We start from the raw sequence: 27,711 nt of genomic DNA, 5'->3' as shown, positions 1-27,711 counted from the left end.
CCCCCCAACACCATCACCCCCCATTACCTCCCCCAGATGCTGACTACTTGACACTCACTTTGCGAGTAATTCCGCTGTGCGTGCCCTATTGCTTATCAATCGCATCTTTGGTGCATGTGCAGTAGCAAGAAATTGCTGTACTGTGCTCAGCATGGACATTGTGTGCACCTCTGAATCCGGCCCATTGTTCAGCCTCACCTCTGATTTACTGATATCACTGGTCACACTCTTGTGTATAGGTTGCAGCTGGGACACTGGATGCCAGCGCCAAGATCTATGCAGTGCGGGTGGATGCAGTACATGCTGATGTGTACAAAGTATTGGGTGGGCTTGGCAAAGAATCACAAGGACCAGAGCGGGGAGAGAACCAGGACGTTGGTATGTAATGGTGGCTGGAGGCCGCCCTCATTGATAAATGGTTTACATGTGGAGAAAGACTCAACAGATAAGATTGTTGATCATCTTTCCTGAAGGTGATGAGCTGAGGATAAATACAAGAAATGGTGGGATTCCCACAAAAGTCCTATTATTGGGAAGATGTGGGGTATACTATATAGAGTGGAAAAGCCCTTTATTTTTTAGACTATTATGTGTCCACCTGTTTCTCTTCTGTAGTAATCACTGGATAATATTGGATAATACGTTTTGCTTTCATGCGTTTGTGTGTCATTTTGTGTCTTTGTTGATGCTCTTTCCACAGAAGATGCAGGCAAAGAGCCTGACAGCAGGAGGAGGAAAAGACAGCATTCTGTGGAAACAATTGAACAGAATCTTAACAACATCACTCGCTCGGCGACAGAACGCAGCAATCAGGTGAGGTGGACAGTCGGGAATGAGCAGTTGATACGCGCACACACACACACACAAGTGAAGAGAAAAAGATGAGGGAGTTGATGGTGCACCGAGAGACTGGAAATGTATATGATTTGGTCATTCTTTGACAGTCACCATAAACAGATCATCATCACTGTCACAGTATATCTGTTTCTTGTGCAATTTCTACAACTCCGCATCTATATCATTTTTTGGTCTCAAATTCAGTATTACAGAATAATTGTAGCTTGTAGGTCAGTTTGTGGTGAGGCGTGTGTACAGATATCCTCTATGCACAGTATAATAGTATGATGAGTGCTTCCTGTTGCCTGATTACCTGCTGCAGTTTGTCTGCCCGGGGCCTGCACTTTCACTACTTGTATGGAGAGATATATTTGGTCAGAGTTTATTTACTTATAAACAACCATGATGTTGATGTATGAAGCCATGAGAAGAATGGAAAAGTGGAGAACTTGGCCATAGCAATCAATCAACTTCGAGGTAGCATTTATCAAATACAGTCTATAAAATGATAGGTAGCAGCTGATTGGTTGATGTGGGCAACTTCTCCACTGGTCCACTCTTTTGACTGCTTCATACATCATCCCCCATCTCCCAGAGAGGTATGACTTACTGTATAATCCCTCACTGAGACCCAATTACAGAGACTGTCACTGCTTACGTAGAGATTACGGAGAGAGATACTCTGTAAGTAATTTTCTCTGACGTCCTAAGTGGATGCTGGGGACTCCGTCAGGACCATGGGGAATAGCGGCTCCGCAGGAGACAGGGCACAAAATTTAAAAGTTTGACCACTAGGTGGTGTGCACTGGCTCCTCCCCCTATGACCCTCCTCCAAGCCTCAGTTAGGTTTTTGTGCCCGTCCGCGCAGGGTGCAATCTAGGTGGCTCTCCTAAAGAGCTGCTTAGAAAAAGTTTTGTTAGGTTTTTTATTTTCAGTGAGTCCTGCTGGCAACAGGCTCACTGCATCGAGGGACTTAGGGGAGAAGAAGTGAACTCACCTGCGTGCAGGATGGATTGGCTTCTTAGGCTACTGGACACTAGCTCCAGAGGGACGATCACAGGTACAGCCTGGATGGGTCACCGGAGCCGCGCCGCCGACCCCCTTGCAGATGCCGAAAAGAGAAGAGGTCCAGAAACCGGCGGCTGAAGACTTCTCAGTCTTCATGAGGTAGCGCACAGCACTGCAGCTGTGCGCCATTGCTCTCGGCACACTTCACACCAACGGTCACTGAGGGTGCAGGGCGCTGGGGGGGGCGCCCTGGGCAGCAATGAAAAGTACCTATTCTGGCTAAAATACATCACATATAGCCCCTGGGGCTATATGGATATATTTAACCCCTGCCAGGTTTTCAGAAAAACCGGGAGAAGAAGCCCGCCGAAAAGGGGGCGGGGCCTATTCTCCTCAGCACACAGCGCCATTTTCCTACACAGCTCCGCTGCTAGGAAGGCTCCCAGGCTCTCCCCTGCACTGCACTACAGAAACAGGGTAAAAACAGAGAGGGGGGGCACTTATTTGGCGATATTAATAATATTTAAGCTGCTATAAGGGGAACACACTTATTTAAGGTTGTCCCTATATATTTATAGCGCTTGGGTGTGTGCTGGCAAACTCTCCCTCTGTCTCCCCAAAGGGCTAGTGGGGTCCTGTCTTCTATCAGAGCATTCCCTGTGTGTCTGCTGTGTGTCGGTACGCGTGTGTCGACATGTATGAGGACGATGTTGGCGTGGAGGCGGAGCAATTGCCTGTAATGGTGATGTCACCCCCTAGGGAGTCGACACCGGAATGGATGGCTTGGTTTATGGAATTACGTGATAGTGTCAGCACGCTGCAAAAGTCGGTTGACGACATGAGACGGCCGGCAAACCAGTTAGTACCTGTCCAGGCGTCTCAAACACCGTCAGGGGCTGTAAAACGCCCTTTACCTCAGTCGGTCGACAGACACGGACACCGAATCCAGTGTCGACGGTGAAGAAACAAACGTATTTTCCAGTAGGGCCACACGTTATATGATCACGGCAATGAAGGAGGCTTTGCATATCTCTGATACTGCAAGTACCACAAAAAGGGGTATTATGTGGGGTGTGAAAAAACTACCTGTAGTTTTTCCTGAATCAGAGGAGTTGAATGAAGTGTGTGATGAAGCGTGGGTTACCCCCGATAGAAAACTGCTAATTTCAAAGAAGTTATTGGCATTATACCCTTTCCCGCCAGAGGTTAGGGCGCGCTGGGAAACACCCCCTAGGGTAGATAAGGCGCTCACACGCTTATCAAAACAAGTGGCGTTACCGTCTCCAGAGACGGCCGCCCTCAAGGATCCAGCTGATAGGAGGCTGGAGAATACACAAAAAAGTATAAACACCCGTGTTATACTGCGACCAGCAATCGCCTCAGCCTGGATGTGCAGTGCTGGGGTGGCTTGGTCGGAGTCACTGACTGAAAATATTGATACCCTGGATAGGGACAGTATTTTATTGACTATAGAGCATTTAAAGGATGCATTTCTTTATATGCGAGATGCACAGAGAGATATTTGCACTCTGGCATCAAGAGTAAGTGCGATGTCCATATCTGCCAGAAGAAGTTTATGGACGCGACAGTGGTCAGGTGATGCGGATTCCAAACGGCATATGGAAGTATTGCCGTATAAGGGGGAGGAATTATTTGGGGTCGGTCTATCGGATTTGGTGGCCACGGCAACAGCCGGAAAATCCACCTTTTTACCTCAGGTCACCTCCCAGCAGAAAAAGACACAGTCTTTTCAGCCGCAGTCCTTTCGTTCCTATAAGAACAAGCGGGCAAAAGCACATTCGTATTTGCCCCGAGGCAAAGGAAAGGGTAAGAGACTGCAGCAAGCAGCTCCTTCCCAGGAGCAGAAGCCCTCCCCGGCTTCTGCAAAGGCCTCAGCATGACGCTGGGACCTTACAAGCGGACTCAGGGGCGGTGGGGGGTCGCCTCAAGAATTTCAGCGCACAGTGGGCTCACTCGAAGGTGGACCCCTGGATCCTGCAGGTAGTATCTCAGGGTTACAGGTTGGAATTCGAGAAGTCTCCCCCTCGCCGGTTCCTAAAGTCTGCTTTGCCAACGTCTCCCTCCGACAGGGCGACGGTATTGGAAGCCATTCACAAGCTGTATTCTCAGCAGGTGATAGTCAAGGTACCCCTTTTACAACAGGGAAAGGGGTATTACTCCACGCTATTTGTGGTACCGAAGCCGGACGGCTCGGTAAGACCTATTCTAAATCTGAAATCTCTGAACCTGTACATACAAAAATTCAAGTTCAAGATGGAGTCACTCAGAGCAGTGATAGCGAATCTGGAAGAAGGGGATTTTATGGTGTCCTTGGACATCAAGGATGCTTACCTTCATGTCCCAATTTGCCCTTCACACCAAGGGTACCTCAGGTTCGTGGTACAAAACTGTCATTATCAGTTTCAGACGCTGCCGTTTGGATTGTCCACGGCACCCCGGGTCTTTACCAGGGTAATGGCCGAAATGATGATCCTTCTTCGAAGAAAAGGCGTATTAATTATCCCTTACTTGGACGATCTCCTGATAAGGGCAAGGTCCAGAGAACAGCTGGAGGTCGGAGTAGCACTAACCCAAGTAATGCTCCAACAGCACGGGTGGATTCTGAATTTTCCAAAATCCCAACTGATCCCGACGACACGTCTGCTGTTCCTAGGGATGATTCTGGACACTGTTCAGAAAAAGGTATTTCTTCCGGAGGAGAAAGCCAGGGAGTTATCCGAACTCGTCAGGAACCTCCTAAAACCAGGGAAAGTGTCTGTGCATCAATGCACAAGAGTCCTGGGAAAAATGGTGGCTTCTTACGAAGCGATTCCATTCGGCGGATTCCATGCACGAATTTTTCAGTGGGATCTACTGGACAAATGGTCCGGATCGCATCTGCAGATGCATCAGCGGATAAATTTGTCGACAAGGCCAAGGGTGTCTCTGCTATGGTGGTTGCAGAGTGCTCATCTGTTAGAGGGCCGCAGATTCGGCATACAGAACTGGGTCCTAGTGACCACGGATGCCAGCCTGAGAGGCTGGGGAGCGGTCACACAGGGAAGAAACTTCCAGGGCTTGTGGTTAAGCCTGGAAACGTCTCTTCACATAAATATACTGGAACTAAGAGCAATTTACAATGCTCTAAGCCTGGCAAAACCTCTGCTTCAGGGTCAGCCGGTGTTGATCCAGTCGGACAACATCACGGCAGTCGCCCACGTAAACAGACAGGGCGGCACAAGAAGCAGGAGGGCAATGGCAGAAGCTGCAAGGATTCTTCGCTGGGCAGAAAATCATGTGATAGCACTGTCAGCAGTGTTCATCCCGGGAGTGGACAACTGGGAAGCAGACTTCCTCAGCAGACACGATCTTCACCCGGGAGAGTGGGGACTTCATCCAGAAGTCTTCCACATGATTGTGGTCCATTGGGAAAGACCAATGGTGGACATGATGGCGTCCCGCCTCAACAAAAAACTGGACAGGTATTGCGCCAGGTCAAGAGACCCTCAGGCAATAGCTGTGGACGCTCTGGTAACACCATGGGTGTACCAGTCAGTGTATGTGTTCCCTCCTCTGCCTCTCATACCCAAGGTACTGAGAATTATACGGCAAAGGGGAGTAAGAACGATACTCGTGGCTCCGGACTGGCCAAGAAGGACTTGGTACCCGGAACTTCAGGAGATGCTCACGGAAGATCCGTGGCCTCTACCTCTAAGAAGGGACCTGCTTCAGCAGGGACCGTGTCTATTCCAAGACTTACCGCGGCTGCGTTTGACGGCATGGCGGTTGAACGCCGAATTCTAAGGGAAAAAGGCATTCCGGAAGAGGTCATTCCTACACTGGTAAAAGCCAGGAAGGAGGTGACTGCACAACATTATCACCGCATTTGGAGAAAATATGTTGCGTGGTGTGAGGCCAGGAGGGCCCCGACGGAGGAATTTCAACTGGGTCGATTCCTACATTTCCTGCAAACAGGATTGTCTATGGGCCTCAAATTGGGGTCCATTAAGGTTCAAATTTCGGCCCTGTCGATTTTCTTCCAGAAAGAATTGGCTTCAGTTCCTGAAGTCCAGACTTTTGTAAAAGGAATACTACATATACAGCCCCCGATTGTGCCTCCAGTGGCACCGTGGGATCTCAATGTAGTTTTGAATTTTCTCAAATCCCATTGGTTTGAGCCACTCAAATCGGTGGATTTGAAATATCTTACATGGAAAGTAACCATGCTACTGGCCCTGGCTTCGGCCAGGAGAGTGTCAGAATTGGCGGCTTTATCGTACAAAAGCCCATATCTGATTTTCCATTCGGACAGGGCAGAACTGCGGACGCGTCCTCAGTTTCTCCCTAAGGTGGTATCAGCGTTTCACCTGAACCAGCCTATTGTGGTGCCTGCGGCTACTAGCGATTTGGAGGACTCCAAGTTGCTGGACGTTGTCAGAGCATTAAAAATATATATTTCAAGGACGGCTGGAGTCAGGAAGTCTGACTCGCTGTTTATACTGTATGCACCCAACAAGCTGGGTGCTCCTGCGTCTAAGCAGACGATTGCTCGTTGGATTTGTAGCACAATTCAACTTGCACATTCTGTGGCAGGCCTGCCACAGCCTAAATCTGTCAATGCCCACTCCACAAGGAAGGTGGGCTCATCTTGGGCGGCTGCCCGAGGGGTCTCGGCATTACAACTCTGCCGAGCAGCTACGTGGTCAGGGGAGAACACGTTTGTAAAATTCTACAAATTTGATACCCTGGCTAAGGAGGACCTGGAGTTCTCTCATTCGGTGCTGCAGAGTCATCCGCACTCTCCCGCCCGTTTGGGAGCTTTGGTATAATCCCCATGGTCCTGACGGAGTCCCCAGCATCCACTTAGGACGTCAGAGAAAATAAGAATTTACTCACCGGTAATTCTATTTCTCGTAGTCCGTAGTGGATGCTGGGCGCCCATCCCAAGTGCGGATTGTCTGCAATACTTGTACATAGTTATTGTTACAAAAATCGGGTTATTATTGTTGGGAGCCTTCGTTTAAGAGGCTCTTTTCGGTTATCATACTGTTAACTGGGTTCAGATCACAAGTTGTACAGTGTGATTGGTGTGGCTGGTATGAGTCTTACCCGGGATTCAATATCCTTCCTTATTGTGTACGCTCGTCCGGGCACAGTATCCTAACTGAGGCTTGGAGGAGGGTCATAGGGAGAGGAGCCAGTGCACACCACCTAGTGGTCAAACTTTTAAATTTTGTGCCCTGTCTCCTGCGGAGCCGCTATTCCCCATGGTCCTGACGGAGTCCCCAGCATCCACTACGGACTACGAGAAATAGAATTACCGGTGAGTAAATTCTTATTTTTGTATTTGTAGTTGGTCATTTTAAAGCTAATGATCCCATGTTATGGATATTTAGTGTGTCTGAGGTATTAATCTTGTTCATCTTGATACTATCACATAGTGCCTTGCTAATTGATAAATGTCTGAATGATCCAGTGTTTGATACAAGTATTACTATTAATCTGTCTACATGCACATTCAGGGGGCAATTCAATTAACCCTGAAAAAGTTTCTGGAGAAAAAAAATGGGCAAAAGCCCAATATTTTTTTTCAGGCAATTCAATTGTAGCCCTTTTTTTTTTTTTTTTTTCTATCCCAAAAAATATTTGGTCGAAAACACATAGGGGTATGTTCAATTAAAGTCTGATCCATTCAAGCATGCATTTGTCGGAATGGATCTGACAATGGCTCTTCAATGAATGGCCAAATCCGACTGTCAGGTTTGGCCATTCCCGGTGTCTCCTCCGTGCTGCTGCTGTCCCGTCCTCCTCCCAGCTCGTCCTCATCATCGCTGCCGACAGAGAGGAGCCTGGCCGGGGGGACGCCCATCGGAGGTAGTGCCCTGCAGACCATCGCAAGTCGGATTGAGATTGTCGGAAAGGAGGCCAAAACCTGTCGGATTTGGACCTGTTTCCGACAGAAACACGCGGATCTGCGGCTATTCCGCCGAACCACGTGCTTTCCGACAATTTGAATTTCCCGACATGTCGAAAAACTGATATAAATAGGTCGGAAACCCCTTCCGACCTGAAAAAGTCAAAACTTGCCGTCTTCCCGACAAGATGGCAGGTTTCGACTCTAATTGAATATATCCCATAGGATCTGGTATAAATTCATGGACCTGTGTGTTTTCACAGCCACCATTGTGCACATGGGACAATTATCAGGGATTTTTTTTCCGGGATCCATTAAGATAAGTGCCGGCGTCTGGCTTCAGGACTAACTGGATACCCACTGGGGATCAATTAGCCTGTGGTTAATCACCGCAGGTAATTGAATTCCCCCCCTTTTAATCAGATATAGTACAGGTGCAGTATAGACAATTATGGAGATTGCTTGTTAATGAATAGTAGTCAGTTTCTGCTAATCTCCCCTATGTTCACGCTTATCCTTTTTAATCTGGAGAGAGATATTTAGTTGTGGCTCATTTGTTTATGTACAACAATCTCCATATGAAACATAATTGCTGTTGTGATAGTTATTACATAGTTTCATTATGTTCTGTTTACAGTGTTTCCAAATCAAAGAGAAATGCTCCTAGCAGGAATAGACCTAGTACCCAACAGCATACTGACAGGGAAACATAGCAACCAAGCAAGCATTATATTGTAAAATAAATTGTGGGCATATTACTGAATTATTTTACAGGACCTTATTGTTCAAACTTACATTTTATATGGTTATTTGGGAAAAATATTTTTCCTTAATTGTATTGATGCACTTGAGTGTGGCACACAGTAAATTACTATATCAAATGATCATGTTACGTTACTAGTATCTATGATGTTATGTTACCTGTAGCACTCCAGCTGCTGTGGAACCATACATCCCAGCATGTTGTGCCTCACTTTTAGCATTCTCTAACAAAGGGTTCGACAAAGGCCCCTAGATTTTGCTGCCTTTTTGGAAGGAGGAAGCAGATCATCTTCAGCCCAACAGGCCCAGCTGAGATTTTTACAGGCTTGTCTGTATTGCGACGGCCATTTCTTGAACAAGAGTGCGTGTGCTGAGTGTCTGTCCCGGGATGCGCTGACTGCTGGGTCTGTTTGTCCCATCCTGTTCTGTCTGCTGTCTCCAAACTCCGCCTCCACAGAGAACTCCAATAAGAGGATCTATGCATGGCCAGGGATTGCGGTTTCGGAGGTGTAGTGATGTGGCCACAGGGTAGGAGGTATTGTTTGCCCGAGGGGAGGCTGTGGAGTGGTTGGTAGCCCGTGGGTGTTAGCTGCTCATTAATGTGGCCGCTTTGGGGTGGGGTCAGTTGTTTGCCTGGGGGAAAGCTGCACTGCAGTGCCGATGCGGAGGGCTTGTATGACAGAGGGGCGTGGGAGGGAGCTTTGTAACTTTTTTTGGGGGGGTGGGGATTTGGCTACTAGATTTTAGAAAAAATTGTCGAGCCCTGCCATAACGGTAAAACTGTGGCACGGCGTGTTGAGATGTGTAGTTCCATAGCAGCTAGATTGACACAGGTTGCTTACCCTTTGTGTGTTAGGTGAAGTAACTAGCGAGAACAGTGTTAAGTTTAATTAATATGAGAGTAGATGGGCGTATTGGGTATTAGATGTTTCTCTAACGTCCTAGGTGGATGCTGGGGACTCCGTCAGGACCATGGGGAATAGCGGCTCCGCAGGAGACAGGGCACAAAAATAAAGCTTTAGGATTAGGTGGTGTGTACTGGCTCCTCCCCCTATGACCCTCCTCCAAGCCTCAGTTAGGTTTTTGTGCCCGTCCGAGCAGGGTGCAATCTAGGTGGCTCTCCTAAAGAGCTGCTTAGAAAAAGTTTTTAGGTTTTTTATTTTCAGTGAGTCCTGCTGGCAACAGGCTCACTGCATCGAGGGACTTAGGGGAGAGAATTTCAACTCACCTGCGTGCAGGATGGATTGGATTCTTAGGCTACTGGACACCATTAGCTCCAGAGGGAGTCGGAACACAGGTCTCACCCTGGGGTTCGTCCCGGAGCCGCGCCGCCGACCCCCCTTACAGATGCTGAAGATTGAAGGTCCGGAAACAGGCGGCAGAAGGCTCTTCAGTCTTCATGAAGGTAGCGCACAGCACTGCAGCTGTGCGCCATTGTTGTCACACACTTCACACCAAGCGGTCACGGAGGGTGCAGGGCGCTGCTGGGGGCGCCCTGGGCAGCAATATTTAATACCTTTATGGCAAAAGAATACATCACATATAGCCATTGAGGCTATATGTATGTATTTAACCCATGCCAGTTATCTAAAACTACGGGAGAAAAGCCCGCCGAAATAGGGGTCGGAGCTTATTCTCAGCACACAGCGCCATTTTCCTGCTCAGCTCCGCTGTGAGGAAGGCTCCCAGGACTCTCCCCTGCACTGCACTACAGAAACAGGGTAAAACAGAGAGGGGGGGCATTTTTTTGGCGATATTTTGATATATTTAAGCTGCTATAAAGAACAACACTTATATAAGGTTGTTCCCATATATATTATAGCGCTTGGGTGTGTGCTGGCAAACTCTCCCTCTGTCTCCCCAAAGGGCTAGTGGGGTCCTGTCTTCGATAAGAGCATTCCCTGTGTGTCTGCTGTGTGTCGGTACGTGTGTGTCGACATGTATGAGGACGATGTTGGTGTGGAGGCAGAGCAATTGCTGATAATGGTGATGTCACCCCCCAGGGAGTCGACACCGGAATGGATGGCTTTGTTTATGGAATTACGTGATAATGTCAGCACATTACAAAAATCAGTTGACGACATGAGACGGCCGGCAAACCAGTTAGTACCTGCCCAGGCGTCTCAGACACCGTCAGGGGCTGTAAAGCGCCCTTTACCTCAGTCAGTCGACACAGACCCAGACACAGACACTGAATCTAGTGTCGACGGTGATGAAACAAACGTATTTTCAAGTAGGGCCACACGTTATATGATCACGGCAATGAAGGAGGCTTTGCATATCTCTGATACTGCAAGTACCACAAAAAGGGGTATTATGTGGGGGGTGAAAAAACTACCTGTAGTTTTTCCTGAATCAGAGGAATTAAATGATGTATGTGATGAAGCGTGGGTTAACCCAGATAGAAAAATGCTAATTTCAAAAAAGTTATTAGCATTATACCCTTTCCCGCCAGAGGTTAGGGCGCGCTGGGAAACACCCCCTAGGGTGGATAAGGCGCTCACACGCTTATCAAAACAAGTGGCGTTACCGTCTCCTGATACGGCCGCCCTCAGGGATCCAGCTGATAGGAGAATGGAAACTACCCTAAAAAGTATATACACACATACTGGTGTTATACTGCGACCAGCCATCACCTCAGCCTGGATGTGCAGTGCTGGGGTCGTCTGGTTGGATTCCCTGACTGAAAATATTGATACCCTGGATAGGGACAGTATTTTATTGACTATAGAGCAATTAAAGGATGCTTTCCTTTATATGCGAGATGCTCAGAGAGATATTTGCACTCTGGCATCGAGAGTAAATGCGATGTCCATATCTGCCAGAAGGAGTTTATGGACGCGACAGTGGTCAGGTGATGCGGATTCCAAACGACATATGGAAGTATTGCCGTATAAAGGGGAGGAATTATTTGGCGTCGGTCTATCGGATCTGGTGGCCACGGCAACTGCCGGAAAATCCACCTTTTTACCTCAGACCCCCTCCCAACAGAAAAAGACACCGTCTTTTCAGCCGCAGTCCTTTCGGTCCTATAAGAACAAGCGGACAAAAGGACAGTCATATCTGCCTCGGGGCAGAGGAAGGGGTAAGAGAGGGCAGCAAGCAGCCCCTGCCCAGGAACAGAAGCCCTCCCAGGGTTCTGCAAAGCCCTCAGCATGACGCTGGGGCCTTTACAAGCGGACTCAGGAGCGGTGGGGAGTCGACTCAAGAATTTCAGCGCACAGTGGGCTTGCTCACAGGTGGACCCCTGGATTCTGCAGGTAGTATCTCAGGGTTACAGGTTGGAATTCGAGAAGTCTCCCCCTCGCCGGTTCCTAAAGTCTGCTTTGCCAACGTCTCCCTCAGACAGGGCGACGGTATTGGAAGCCATTCACAAGCTGTTTTCTCAGCAGGTGATAGTCAAGGTACCCCTCCTACAACAGGGAAAGGGGTATTACTCCACGCTATTTGTGGTACCGAAGCCGGACGGCTCGGTAAGACCTATTCTAAATCTGAAATCTTTGAACCTGTACATACAAAAATTCAAGTTCAAGATGGAGTCACTCAGAGCAGTGATAGCGAATCTGGAAGAAGGGGACTTTATGGTGTCCCTGGACATAAAGGATGCTTACCTACATGTCCCAATTTGCCCTTCACATCAAGGGTACCTCAGGTTCGTGGTGCAAAACTGTCATTATCAGTTTCAGACGCTGCCGTTTGGATTGTCCACGGCACCTCGGGTCTTTACCAAGGTAATGGCCGAAATGATGATTCTTCTGCGAAGAAGAGGCGTATTAATTATCCCTTACTTGGACGATCTCCTGATAAGGGCAAGGTCCAGAGAACAGCTGGAGGACGGAGTAGCACTAACCCAACTAGTGCTGCAACAACACGGGTGGATTCTGAATTTTCCAAAATCTCAGTTGACCCCGACGACACGTCTGCTGTTCCTGGGAATGATTCTGGACACGGTTCAGAAAAAGGTGTTTCTTCCGGAGGAGAAAGCCAGGGAGTTATCCGAACTTGTCAGGAACCTCCTAAAACCAGGGAAAGTGTCTGTGCATCAATGCACAAGAGTCCTGGGAAAGATGGTTGCTTCTTACGAAGCGATTCCATTCGGCAGATTCCACGCACGAACTTTTCAGTGGGATCTGCTGGACAAATGGTCCGGATCGCATCTGCAGATGCATCAGCGGATAACCTTATCGCCACGGACAAGGGTGTCTCTTCTGTGGTGGTTGCAGAGTGCTCATCTGTTAGAGGGCCGCAGATTCGGCATACAGGACTGGGTCCTGGTGACCACGGATGCCAGTCTGAGAGGCTGGGGAGCGGTCACACAGGGAAGAAACTTCCAGGGAGTATGGTCAAGCCTGGAGATGTCTCTTCACATAAATATACTGGAGCTAAGAGCGATTTACAATGCTCTAAGTCTGGCAAAACCCCTGCTTCAGGGTCAGCCGGTGTTGATCCAGTCGGACAACATCACGGCAGTCGCCCACGTAAACAGACAGGGCGGCACAAGAAGCAGGACAGCAATGGCAGAAGCTGCAAGGATTCTTCGCTGGGCGGAAGATCATGTGATAGCACTGTCAGCAGTATTCATTCCGGGAGTGGACAACTGGGAAGCAGACTTCCTCAGCAGACACGATCTACACCCGGGAGAGTGGGGACTTCATCCAGAAGTCTTCCACATGATTGTGAACCGTTGGGAAAAACCAATGGTGGATATGATGGCGTTCCGCCTCAACAAAAAACTGGACAGGTATTGCGCCAGGTCAAGAGACCCTCAGGCAATAGCTGTGGACGCTCTGGTAACACCGTGGGTGTTCCAGTCAGTGTATGTGTTCCCTCCTCTGCCTCTCATACCAAAGGTACTGAGAATTATACGGCAAAAGGGAGTAAGAACGATACTAGTGGCTCCGGATTGGCCAAGAAGAACTTGGTACCCGGAACTTCAAGAGATGCTCACGGAGGATCCGTGGCCTCTACCTCTAAGACCGGACCTGCTTCAGCAGGGACCGTGTCTATTCCAAGACTTACCGCGGCTGCGTTTGACGGCATGGCAGTTGAACGCCGAATTCTAAGGGAAAAAGGCATTCCGGAAGAGGTAATTCCTACACTGGTAAAAGCCAGGAAGGAGGTGACTGCACAACATTATCACCGCATTTGGAGAAAATATGTTGCGTGGTGTGAGGCCAGGAAGGCCCCCACGGAGGAATTTCAACTGGGTCGATTCCTACATTTCCTGCAAACAGGATTGTCTATGGGCCTCAAATTGGGGTCCATTAAGGTTCAAATTTCGGCCCTGTCGATTTTCTTCCAGAAAGAATTGGCTTCAGTTCCTGAAGTCCAGACTTTTGTAAAAGGAGTACTACATATACAGCCCCCGGTTGTGCCCCCAGTGGCACCGTGGGATCTTAATGTAGTCTTGGATTTTCTCAAATCCCATTGGTTTGAGCCGCTCAAATCGGTGGAGTTGAAGTATCTTACATGGAAAGTAACCATGCTACTGGCCCTGGCTTCAGCCAGGAGAGTATCAGAATTGGCGGCTTTATCATATAAGAACCCATATCTGATTTTCCATACGGACAGGGCAGAACTGCGGACACGTCCTCATTTTCTGCCTAAGGTGGTGTCAGCGTTTCACCTGAACCAGCCTATTGTGGTGCCTGCGGCTACTAACGATTTGGAGGATTCCAAGTTGTTGGACGTGGTCCGGGCATTGAAAATATATATTTCAAGAACGGCGGGAGTCAGAAAGTCTGACTCACTGTTTATATTGTATGCACCCAACAAGATGGGTGCTCCTGCTTCTAAGCAGACGATTGCTCGTTGGATTTGTAGCACAATTCAACTTGCACATTCTGTGGCAGGCTTGCCACAACCTAAATCTGTCAAGGCCCATTCCACAAGGAAAGTGGGCTCATCCTGGGCGGCTGCCCGGGGGGTCTCGGCATTACAACTCTGCCGAGCTGCTACTTGGTCAGGGGCAAACACATTTGCAAAATTCTACAAATTTGATACCCTGGCTGAGGAGGACCTTGAGTTCTCTCATTCGGTGCTGCAGAGTCATCCGCACTCTCCCGCCCGTTTGGGAGCTTTGGTATAATCCCCATGGTCCTGACGGAGTCCCCAGCATCCACTTAGGACGTTAGAGAAAATAAGAATTTACTTACCGATAATTCTATTTCTCGTAGTCCGTAGTGGATGCTGGGCGCCCATCCCAAGTGCGGATTGTCTGCAATACTTGTACATAGTTATTGTTACAAACAAATTCGGGTTGTTATTGTTGTGAGCCGTCTGTTCAGAGGCTCCTACGTTGTCATACTGTTAACTGGGTTCAGATCACAAGTTATACGGTGTGATTGGTGTGGCTGGTATGAGTCTTACCCGGGATTCAATATCCTTCCTTATTGTGTACGCTCGTCCGGGCACAGTATCCTAACTGAGGCTTGGAGGAGGGTCATAGGGGGAGGAGCCAGTACACACCACCTAATCCTAAAGCTTTATTTTTGTGCCCTGTCTCCTGCGGAGCCGCTATTCCCCATGGTCCTGACGGAGTCCCCAGCATCCACTACGGACTACGAGAAATAGAATTATCGGTAAGTAAATTCTTATTTTTGACAGTACATAAATTGTATTCAATTTTCTGTTGTCAAATATATAAGCTGTCTGTGCTGTATCAACTGTGTTTGATACAGCTGAAAAGTATCGCTTTTTGGAAGAAAAAAAACAACTACCGTCGTTGATATTTTACAGTTTGAAATTATTGTCAACTGATATTTAAAGCATTAACACATTGTGAAAAATAAATGAAAACTATGTGAAAAGTGCAAATATCCAAAACATATCATCAGTTGGCAGAACTTTGCATTTTGTTGCCGTTCCCTCTTTTTAGTATTTCATGACAACAGTGCGGATCTTTGTATAAAGCAACAGTTTGCGGTTTTGAGCTTTACCCTAGGGTTTGGTCCTCTGAAAATTTGGATTCTCTTCAATCTTTAAATGTTGTTTGCTGTATTTAAATTTACGTCCAGCATACTTCGGACTTGCATAGGATGGGTGATTTTCTTGTCTTCTATGACTCTCACGACTGGGGTGGACAGCTTCGAAAGCAGACTGTGGCTCTTTGGCTTTGAGCTATCATTCAACAGGCTGACTTGGTTCAGGGTCAGCGGGTTCCTCCTGGACTAATGGCTCATTCCAGTAAGTTGTTAGGTGCCTTTTGGATTGGGCATCATGGGGCCTCTGCTGAACTGCTGTGCAGGGCAGCCAGCTGGTGTTCTGTGTGCACTTTTACCTAATTTTATCATGTTGACTCCTTTGTGTCCAAGGATGCGAGTTTGGGTTGCATGGTGGTATGCACTGCTTCTCACTGATGTTCTCACTGTTCATCTGATATTAACAGAAGAATAAATGAATGACTGTATGTGCATGGTTGGCAGAAGTACAGTATGCATGTATAGAATGTAGTGTATGAATAGAACACAATGTCTCATTGAAACTATGTGACTGGCAGAAACAGCAATTGTGTGTCATGGGGAGATGGTTGTTGATAAACAAATGAACTGGATATAAGTTTCTGGATTAGAATAACACGGTGGCCTTGGAGGAATTGAGTAAAAGCAGGCAACGATGGGTTGGTATCGGGTGACCGGCGGTCTGGAGACCACTGGTCACCATACCGATGGCGGGATCGCAGCATTTAGATGGCTGGGGGGGGGGGGAGTCGAGCGCAATAAAGCCCCTTGTGAGCTCTCTGCGCTCGCCACGCTGCAGGCTCGGTGGCGAGCTGTGCTCGCCACAGGTTCTATTCCCACTCTGTGGGTGTTGTGGACACCCACGAGTGGGAATAGTCCCTGTTAGTCGCATGCCTACTGTCGGGATTGAGAGGTGTAGGTTGTAGCCGTCGGTATTGTCACCGGCGGTCTCCTGACCGCAGGTCACATAACTACTTCCCATCCGATTGAATGTGCATGCAGATGGATTAATATTAATAACTTGTATTAAACACTGGATCATGCAGACCTTTATGAATTAAATACAGCACAACAATATGATATCAACCAGGCCAAGTTTAACACCCCAAAAACACGACCTATCCATAATATGGGATCATAAATTGACCAACCTAAGACCACTGTAATAATATTGGGGTGATAATTTACTTACAGTATATAGCATTTCTGTCTGCATTAAAAGCACCGTGTATGAACACGAGACAGTGACAGAGATGCTCTAAGTCAGTGTTTCCCAACCTCAGTCCTCAAGGCACACTAACAGTCCTGGTTTTAGTGATATCCAGGCTTGAACACAGGTGACTTAATTAGTACCTCAGTTATTTTGATTTAACCATCTGTGCTGAAGCCTGGATATCACTAAAACCTGCACTGTTGATGTGCCTTGAGGACCGCGGTTGGGAATGCCTGCTCTAAGTAATCGAGTCTAACTGAGATAACATAATTGTATTAACTACAGTAAATCATTCATTCTTCTTGGGAGATAGTTAGAAATCAGTAAATCAACCATAACTAAATAATTCTCTGTGTGTAAGTGGTGAAAGAACAAACTCTGGGGACACAACTGCTCCCAGTACTATTTATACTTTGCATAAAGGATACTTGTACACACACCTCACCCGTGAACTGACCGGCAAGTTACAATAATTCTACTGTAATGCTGAACACTCTTGAAATTCCCAACCAGTATTATATAGATGCTGACTAGATAAACTGCAGAAATTCCAATATAATAAACCAGTATTATGTCACAGCGATGATGATCTTTTCAACACTTACCATTTCTCGCTATACACATTGTGAAATGTGTCACTAGAGATCACCCAATTCCTGTTTCTTCAACCATTTTAACTGATAAAAGTTAAGTATTAATATCCCACCTGGCCTTTCACCCACGATGGCTCTCCCTTGGGTTTCGTCTGGGATCACAAGGCTCCATCATATCGTAGGGGACTTTGCCCCTAAGTCTTTCGACATTCAGGAAAAACACGGGATCTCTAACTCGCTTCATTATCAATATTTACAAATTCACCATTTCCCCATTACGTCTCGTCCTTACACATCAAACTCCTTCCCCGCTAGAAAGACTGTATTTATAGACTTATTGATAAGGGTTCTAGCTCATAACTATATAACTCTATTTTGGCATTGAAGTCTCCCCCACTCGAGACCTACGAGCAGTCTTGGGAGTTGGACCAGGGTCTACATCTTGGGGCTGACTTATGGGACACCATCCGCACAGCTGTTTCAAAATGCTGTATCAGTGTAGTCATCCGAGAAAACTCATATAAGGTATAGACCCGATGGTATCTGGTTTCAGAGCGTCTCCATCGAATGTATCCTTACACCTCTAACTTATGTTTGAGAAATTGTGGCTAACTTGGAAAAAAAATTTCATGTCTGGTGGGCATGCCCATTAATTACTTCATTTTGGAATATGGTCCGCATTCTGCTATCTCAAATCAAATGCCCCCCACAGTCTTCACCCTAACTTCTACTTTACATGTTTGATTCTTTCAGCTACCTATTCTTATTATTATTCTTATTATTATTATTATTATTATTATTATTATTATTACATTTTATTTATAAGGCTCCACAAGTGTTTCGCAGCGCCGTCTAAAGGACAGTACAGGGAAATAAAGCATTACAGTACATAAATAACAAAAATAGAGTTCAGGTAACAAAGAGCACCACAATTCTCAATACATAATACAGCTAAGATGTAAGTAGCGAGGGAGTAATCATCGTACTACTTGTGGCTGGCGGCCCTAGATGGAGATGAGTCTTTATCAACAGGAGAAAATGCGGGTAAAGATGGTCGCTGTGTAGGAGAGAGCTGTGAGTGAAATGTGTCGAGAAGAGGGCTTTGACAACAAGAGGAAAGGGAGCCCTGCTCTGAAGAGCTAACAATCTAGTGGGAAGGGGCGACAGACAGATGACATGAGGTGCAAGCAAGCGGGAGGTAGCCTGATGGCAGGATGTAAGCAAAGCAGAGATGGTCAAGGCATGGGGCAGGGGGATGGAGGAGCGGCCTCAGGACTAGGTTATGCACCTACAGATATACTAGCTCAGATTATTGGGACTTTCAACCCATGTGATAAATCTGCACTCTTTATTACTTCGCAAGTGTTATGGTGCCTTTATTTGTCTATGTAGTTGTTCTGAGCATTGTTATATTTTGCAAAACTCTTGTTCATTAGTTGCATGTATTCAAATACCTAATAAATTATAAAAAAAAAAAAAAAAAACGGGCTACAAAAAGCTAAGTATTGAAATTAGAGGATCTCTGTTGTGTGGTGAATATGAATGGTTGAATATAACACTATAGAAATCTCTGGGCTCTTGGGGCACCATGAAGAAACGCCTCTTTTTGGGTTTATTTTTGTGTGTTGTAATGTAGACAGAAGTTTGACCCTGCTCCCCACATATTTGTGACTTGCTAGTATCCCATCCGACTGATATGCAAACTAGGGACCAAAGACTGTATACAGTATAAATATACTATGGAAACAAATAGCACAATGGTTCAAGATTCCGTACAGGACATCCCCTGTCACATGTTGATGTAAGTCAGGGCTACCACAAGTACATGACAATGAGACTCCACTAGACACTATGGTGTTTTAGCAGCATAAACACATTTTTCAAAAGAATGTTGCAGCTGTCGCCAGTAGCAGCCGTCCCGCCTATTACTTTATACATTTTCATTAAAGATCAGTGCTCTACAACCCCATTAGTATTCTCATGTTGTCAGCAAGGAGGAGAATCTAATAAAGGACAATTGTGTTCAGTTTCAAATAAATCAAAACTGCCTTAATAAAATGGCAAATTCATTACTCAAGTAAATAGCAAATTTATTGCGAAGTCCAATGAATTGTGGACATTTTTATTTTTACTCCTTTTTGAATAAAAAAAAAAGTTAAATTCCCTAGTTATGCTTTAAAAATTTCATCAGGTTTCCCATTCATTTCTGGGGCGGTTTCCATTGTGTGCTATATGTGCTGAAGCACCAATAGGAAAGCACTGTTAATTATATTTTTAAAATCACCAGTATGTACTCAAATTCCTCAACCAGCGTTAGACTGCCTGCATTGGTTCTCACTAAAACCAGTCAGTGAGTATAGGGTACCCATGCTAGAGTGGAAACCAACATTAGTCTAGACTGGATGAGCCTTCTACATCATAGTAGGAAACCTGCAGTGTTCATCCTGTCATAATGGGAAGCAGGATTACTGCAACCATGCCGCGCTGGAGACTCTGTGTTGGGGATGGTCACACAGAAAAAATCTAGCATCCTCTTACACATCGCTCTGTTAGAGTCTGGTAACTTATAGCAGTGCCAGTTTGCTGCCATGGAGACCTGGGTGCTGGACTGCAAGCTTCCCCTACTGCCAGTTCATTCAGTCAGCAATATGGGTAGTGTTCCTGCTGCATCCTTGCCATCTTGACCTAGTCACATGATACCTTCTTTACCAACCAGACCCACTGTTTTGGCCACTTGATCACTGCAGCCTATAGGGTTGAAGGGTGCCCTATTTAAGTTAGCTCCGGTGTTCTGATCTTTGCCAGAACATCTTCACTCCTGTGTCTGTTACTTGTCTCCATGCTGTATTTCTACAGTTCTGTTCTGTGTTACCTATTTGGCCCACTCTCAGCACAGCAGCTCAGATGTTCTAGTTAACTGCGGTCATAGCTCTCAGCTCAGCTCTGATACAGCTGCTACAACCAGCGCTGTCTTCAACTCCCAGTGCAGTGTCTAGTACTCGCTGCTACTACCAGCGTTGTCTCCAACTTCCAATGCAGTTTCCGGTACTCACCGCCTCTGCTACTACCAGCGCTGTCTCCAACTCCCAGTACAGTTTCCAGTACTCGCCGCCGCTGCTGCTATTAGCACTGCCTTTATTTCCCAGAACCTCACCAGTACTCACTGTTGCTGCAGCTATCAGCCCAGTCTCCACACACCAGCGTGTAGTCTCCTGGACTCACCTCTAGAACAGCCTCCAGTGCTGCTCTGTATTCAACCTTTGCGTACAGTAGTCCCAGTGTGTTAGCTTACTCCTTTATATACAGTTACCTGTTCTGACTCTATAATCTTTCGCTTCCATCTACTCCAGTGTTTCTCTGCATCGGTATCTTCTCATAAGGGAAGAGCTTCATAAGCTTCCTACATTCTACTCTCACTACAGCCATCCCAATGGTCCCTGAACAGTGTACATCCATTCTAGTGCACTGACACATCCCTTCTCTCCCAGAAGACTATCAACCGCTACGGGCGGTATGTAATGAAGTCTGAGTTTGCTTGACGTGCAGGATGTTGGCTGAACTTAGACTTTTTTTTAAAGGGACAATCATTTACAAGGCATGGTTATGCCTTGTAAATGACTGCCTCCTTAAAAAAGCATACACGTTCGTCCAGCATCCCGCACGTCGGGCGAACTCGTACTCCATTACATCCCACCCTATGTGCCAAAATGGTCTGGTGTTCTTCCAGGCATTGAAGTAATGTAGTAGGAACTGAAGTAATAATGAATCAGGATCCTTTACCACTGCACTGGTCCCAGTATCATATAACCAGGGTCCATAAGACCTCTGCCTATTAGCAAAATTATTGTATGACTGTGTCTTTATAGAGGCTCCAGTCAGAAGCATCTAGAGGATTTTCTATACAGTAATATCACTAATATGGCAGCATTCTTCTCTGTAGTCCGGGCTTGATAAGTGTCTGAAATCCAGTTCACTGAAGGTTTAGGTAGGGGCTCTGGGCACCTGCTACACAAGGTCCACAATCGCTGAAACTACTACAAGAATATCCCCATTCTGTGCAGTTTTTGCCTCCATAACATCTATACTAGGTATTGTCAGGTTTATATTGGCAGCTATCTTGAGGGCACTACACACATGGCGATGTGCCACCGAGGTGGCCGACCCAGCGGCGGGGGGGGGAGTGAAGTTTCTTCACTTCACCTGGCTCTTTAGCAGTGCAAGCTAATATCGACGAGATTGTCCAAATTGACTTGCATGTTTAAATGAGCCAGCACCAATGATGAACGAGCGCGGGGTTGTGCATTGTTCATCGTTGGTGCCTACACACTGAAAGATATGAACGATATCTCGTTCATTAATGAATGAGATCGTTCATATCTTTCAGTGGTATCGGCACGTGTGTAGGGCCCATTAGTCAGTACAAATGACTTTTATGACAAATTCTTCTCTATTAAGGTAGAGTTGGCAGTAATATCTGCTCATAGACAATGCCTGAATCCGTGACTTTGCCGGGGCTGCTTATTAAGGAGGATTGACTTGTTCTCAGCATCAAACCATACTTCCTCCATAAAGTATTGAGTAGTGCGGATTCCCTTACTTTGTGGTAACTCTAATCCTATGAAGAATAAAACTTTCACTGTTTAGATATCTAGTCTGAAGTTTTCTTCACTATATATTTCAAGGGGAGTTCAAGGTTCATTGGAGAAACAGAGGCTCTGTAGCTTGAATGGTGATGCAGGCTACTTCACTGGTCTTAAAACAATAAAACTTCATTTAAGATTTATTCCGCCAGTATCCATTATCCTGGGCTGGATGGTGCCTGCCTCCACGTACCCATGACAAGTTATCTTGGTGACTTATCATTTGTGTTTCATTGGGTCAAAGAAGGGACGTAGTGACATTCACAACTTTCTTATTCCTCTCTGAAAGGTCGGTGTGCACTGTTTTGTTTGGTGGATTAATTACTAGTAACTCAATGCCAAAATCCAACATGAGCACACTATTTGCTGTGTGTTTATTGACTATGGGGGCGTTTCTCTAGTAAAAGAGAAGCTGTTAACAGGTTATAGATTGACCTTATGCAGTGTCCTGCGCGCTCAGACCATACTATTTGCAGAGGACTTCTCTATACAGCTTGTACTGTCACTGTGCTTCTGGGAAATGTTCGTCCATACCCCACATCCCTGGAAGAGAGCATATTGCACATTTAGTACATGTACTCTCCTGGGAATGGTGGCGGTAATACAGCAAGTTTTTTAGACTCCTGCAGACAGGTACACAAATTACCATACTGTAAGTGCCTAATTAGGTGATTGCATCACACACATTACATATTGGAAGCTTTCTAATACAGTGGTTCTCAACCTTAACCATCAAGTTATCCTAACAGGTCATCTTTTGACGCTGTCTGTCTGTCTGTCTGTCTGTCTGTCTGTCTGTCTGTCTGTCTGTCTGTGGAAGCAGGTGGGATCATTACTGACCCAGCAAAATAGATTAGCTCACCTGTGCATTATTATAGACATCCAGAAAACATGACCTGTTGGTAGTATTTGGAGCCTAGGGTTGAGAAGCCATCTTCTAAAGGGAATAGGGTCTGATTGTTAAATGATAATTGCATTACACAGCTAGTTATTAAGGTTATCTGGATAATTGCTATCTTACGCTTTAAGGCACCGGTGTATTATGCGTGATAACAGTCCTGCTTTTCAAGTAGAACCCATAACTGAGACCAGGTGCTTTATGGGAAATGCTGGCTGTCCTGTCAAAGCTGACTGATGTTTGTGTTGAAATATATCTGCAGGTTGACCCCCTCTTCCAGAAAGCGGCTGCCTCATTTGATGAATGCAGTACTGTGGGCGTTTTCCTCAGCACACTCCGCTGTTCAGATTACCACAGTGAGCTGCACTTTGATAATTACGTTATACCGTTATCCACCATCGAAGAGGAAAAGCCCCCAGCTCCTGGGTGTGTGGACATTACTGAACTGAAACGTATGTCATTTCATATTTACCATACAATTTTTTTGTGTATCTATTAAAATATTTTCTTAATAAATAATAATTATTAGAAAGGAGAATTAAAAACATTTGTTACGCTTACCCCATATGTCCTCTGTTTTTGCAGCTCTTGTGGAGAACTGCGTAGAGAAGCATCCGCTATGCCCGTCACTCGCTAAATTCCGCTTGATGCAGCTGGGCGGCGATGTCAGAGATGAGGTACACCTGCCATATACATTTGTAATAGTCCACTTCTCCCTACTGCCTGTATGCCATTTACTGTTGTGTAGGAGAAAAAGTATCATTTCGGTACATGTTATTTGTCTCATTGTGTAGGACAAAAGTATTGCTCCTTCTAGCAATGCAGACTTCTCTGCACCCATAGTGCACCAAGGGCTCAAAATGGTTTGTTCGCTCTATTAAACATTCAAATGGGAATTTCTAACTGGATGGCTTCTAATCACCCTCCTGGGTCGCTCTGGTCAATGTAACCATCTTTTATGAAAGATTCATGGATTTATTTATTTATTTTTTAAATTAAATTATTGTTACTGCTTTAAAACAATAAACATGTTAACAGAGAGAGAAAACAAAAAATTCAAACATAAAGGTGGGAACACACTTAAGGTGCATACACACGGAGAGATTTTGACTATGAGAGATTTTGACTAACTTTTCCCTTGAACTGGCAGTAGGAGATTTTGACTAACTTTACCAGAGATTTTGTCTAACTATGCAAGAGATTTTGGCTATGGGAGATTTTGGCTATGGGAGATGTTGACTTTCTCATTTAAATAAGGGGATGAGTGTCATATATAGGACGATTTTACAGGGTGGCTGGTATTTAAATAGCTAAAAGTTAAAAAAATAATTTGCGTGGGGTCCCCCCTCCTATGTAAAACCAGCCTCGGGCTCTTTGAGCCAGTCCTGGTTGTTAAAATACAGAGGAAAAAATGAGTAGGGTTCCCCTATATTTAGACAACCAGCACCGGGCTCTGCGTCCGGTCCTGGTTTAAAAAATACGGGGGACAAAAGACATAGGGGTCCCCCGTATTTGTAAAACCAGCACCGGGCTCCACTAGCCAGGGAGATAATGCCACAGCCGGGGGACACATTTATATTGGTCCCTGCGGCCGTGCCATTACCCCCCCAACTAGTCACCCCTGGCCGGGGTACACTGGAGGAGTGAGGACCCCTTAAATCAAGGGGTCCCCCCCTCCAGCCACCCAAGGGCCAGGGGTGAAGCCCGAGGCTGTCCCCCCCATCCGTGGGCGGTGGATGGGAGGCTGATAGCCTTTCAATAGTAATATTGTTCTTTACAGGTGGCCTACAGGTCCCAGCAAGCCTGCCCCAGCATGCTGGCACTTGGAGAACCACAAGTGCCAGCATGCCCGGACATAAAGGGCCCGCTGGCACCTGTAGTCCACCTGTAAAGAAAATATTGGGGGAAAAAACAGACACATTCTTTAAAAAATCCTTTATTAAACTGGGTCTTCACCTGGGGGCGGCGGCCTTTAAGCTCTTTTGCATGGCCGCCGCCTTCCCAGGGCTTCCGGCGTCTTCACCTGGGGGGGCGCCACCTCCCCAGGGCTTCTGGGGTCTTGCTCCGGCGTCTTCACCTGGTGGGCGGCGGCTGCTAAGCTCTTTTGCATAGCCGCCGCCCATCCAGGACTTTCACGGCGTCTTCAGTCTTCAGGAGCTCTTCTCCGCTCCTCCTCCGCCGTCGGACTGAAAGCCGCTGCCTCGCGCTGACTTATATAAGTCAGCGGGAGGGGGCGGGGCGATGACGCGGCGAGCCGTGATTGGCTCGCGGCGGCCATCTTGAATTTAAAAAATGACGCTGAGGCGCCATTTTTGAAACTGGTACCGCTCCGCTGCCAAACTCTGCAAGATAAAGGTAAATTTCCCCCGCCCGCACCGCCGCCGCCCGCACCACCGCCTCAACCCGCCGCCGCCCACACCGCCACCGCAACCCGCCACCGCAGCCGCCCACACTGCCACCCGCCGCCGCCCGCACCGCCGCCACCACCCGCCGCCGCCCGCACCACCGCCAACATCGCTATCGCTGGGAAAAATCGCTGGCCTCTAGCGATTTTAACTAACTTTCCCAGCGACATAGCCAAAATTGACTTGCCTGCACTGACTATTTTTCCCAGCGATAGCGACCTGGCGGGGACGCGCATCGCTATCGCTGCCTGTGTACACACGGAGCGATCTGCACTAACTTTCTGAGCGATTTTGACTATATAGTCAAAATCGCTCAGTTATATCGCTCCGTGTGTATGCACCTTTAGTGATATAGTGAACTATCTCTCTTGTTTCCCCCTTCCTGAGCGAAATAGTTTATTAAATCGCCCAGTGTGTATTCCGCTGAGCGATGCGTGGCCCCATGGGTCGTTAAGGATTCTCCGTCTCAACCGTGCATGCAGCTCAATTTGGATTCATCGTCCAAAGCTGCATGCTCCGGCCGGCTGTGGCATGATGTTACTGTGCGATATCATTAGTGATATTGCACAGTGTATATGCCCGCCTTCGGTCGGCCCGGGAAGGGAAACACTAGGCGATGTTGCTCACCAAGCACTTCGCCTAGTCTGTACCCACCTTTAGTTAGTTGCATAATGGTAAAGAAAAGAGAATTATACCATCACGATCCACATAATAAACAAAGAGTTTGACAAACATATGAAGGAGGCAAGCACTCCAATACATAGTCACATATATGAACAGTCGGATATCACAAATAGTAGAGACTATAATAGAAGAAAAACAAAACCCAGCAGCAAATTACATAGGCCATAGGAAAGTCGCACATATCAAAAACAAATTGAAAGGAAAACCATCAGGGGCAAATAGCATACCAAATGATAGAGGTGTCCATGTCAGGCATTAATATATGCAAACGCATAAGATATTACGAGCATGGGGATATATGAAATATCATATAGGGGGACCTATTATATTAGGTAACTGTACATCAATAAAAGTTTTGGGGGAATGCATACTCCGAGGAGTGCCACCTGGACCTTATGGTATCATATTTAGATCCAGCTTTACGTGCAATATACAGATATCTCCCGTGTTGTATGGGTAACATTGACCAAAGAAATCCAGGCCTTAAAGTCAGGATCCTTAGGGGTGGCCAGGCAATCCTTGGCTAAAATACATACATTTACAGCACGTCCTCTTCATTAGCCAAAAGGCAACGAACCTTAAGCTGGGTATTATTATTATTATTACTACCAGTTATTTATATAGCGCACACATATTCCGCAGCACTTTTCAGAGAATATTTGCCCATTCACATCAGTCCCTGCCCCAGTGGAGCTTACAATCTATATTCCCTACCACATGTACACACACATTCACGCTAGGGTTAATTTTGTTGGGAGCCAATTAACCTGCCAGTATATTTTTGGATTGTGGGAGGAAATCGGAGTACCCGGAGGAAACCCATGGGGAGAATATACAAACTCCACACAGTTAGGGCCATGGTAGGAATGGAACCCATGACCTCAGTGCTGTGAGGCAGTAATGCTAACCGTTACACCATCCGTACATGGATGGTGGATATGGACTTGGATATGTGTACATGGCCCGACATCGCTGCTAATTGGACCCGGCATGCAGGAAGTGCATACACACTTGCCACTGAGTTTGTGTATTTCCCTCATTTTGCTAATTATTAATTCTGCAATGTATTATGGACCTTATGCAGAGATGGATGCAAATCGATGCATCCATCTCCTCACATCTTGGAGCTGCCCAGCATGTGTGACAGTCCGCTTCCCGATTGCGGATACATCGAATTAAGATTGACCCCTTTTTAATCGGAGCAGCTGCATGTGACGTCACACAGCCGCCCCGAAAACGCCCCCGCTATGCTCCCATTCAACCAGCCATGCTCCCACCCCCACCCCCCCCACGCTGTGTCAGCGCCCGCCGCTGTCAATCATCTTGCGTCAGCATCCTTCCTTGTAAGATGGACGCGGCCCCTGCTTACAGACGCGCTGCTGCGTCCATCTCTGAATCAGCCCCTATGTGTCTTTTTCTTTTTTGTGTTTTTCTTTATTTTATTGAAAATCCTTCAATAAAAATACAAAATTGTAGAAGAACAAGTGTATTAGCCGCATAATTACTGTCATCTATAAATGATCGTCTGTGATTGTTCTCTGGATAAAGCTGACGGCTCCTTCACAGTGATGTCTGTTGAACTGCTGTCCTTGGTTGCTAAGTAAAACTATAAACCTGCCCCAAAGTCTTTTTTGGATTATTTATGTATGACAGCACAGTGCTTTACTGAGGAACATCATCGCATCATTCCACAAGCGCTGAAACCATTTTAGTTTGCAGACCAGTAATCCGTTTGTCTATGGAAATATACCATACTTACTGGGCAGAATAAACCCAAAGCACCAGTGACGTGTGGCAA

General features: G+C 46.5%; 1 protein-coding gene across 5 annotated transcripts in view; it reads left to right on the top strand.

Annotated features, from left to right (window-relative positions):
- Window positions 1–27,711, top strand: part of NCAPH (non-SMC condensin I complex subunit H) — a 113,088-nt gene that overhangs the window by 40,909 nt on the left and 44,468 nt on the right. For all 5 annotated transcript variants that reach the window (XM_063932023.1, XM_063932022.1, XM_063932021.1 and 2 more), the window contains 4 exons: window positions 240–378; window positions 701–813; window positions 23,087–23,276; window positions 23,410–23,501. In XM_063932023.1, the coding sequence (XP_063788093.1) occupies window positions 240–378; window positions 701–813; window positions 23,087–23,276; window positions 23,410–23,501 (534 nt within the window). The remainder of the gene's footprint in view (window positions 1–239; window positions 379–700; window positions 814–23,086; window positions 23,277–23,409; window positions 23,502–27,711) is intronic.

Source organism: Pseudophryne corroboree, chromosome 6 (assembly GCF_028390025.1).
Source record: "Pseudophryne corroboree isolate aPseCor3 chromosome 6, aPseCor3.hap2, whole genome shotgun sequence".
NCBI classification, from domain to species: domain Eukaryota; kingdom Metazoa; phylum Chordata; class Amphibia; order Anura; family Myobatrachidae; genus Pseudophryne; species Pseudophryne corroboree.
The sequence above is the reverse complement of the archived record's forward strand: the minus strand, read 5'-3'. Positions and strand labels throughout refer to the sequence as shown.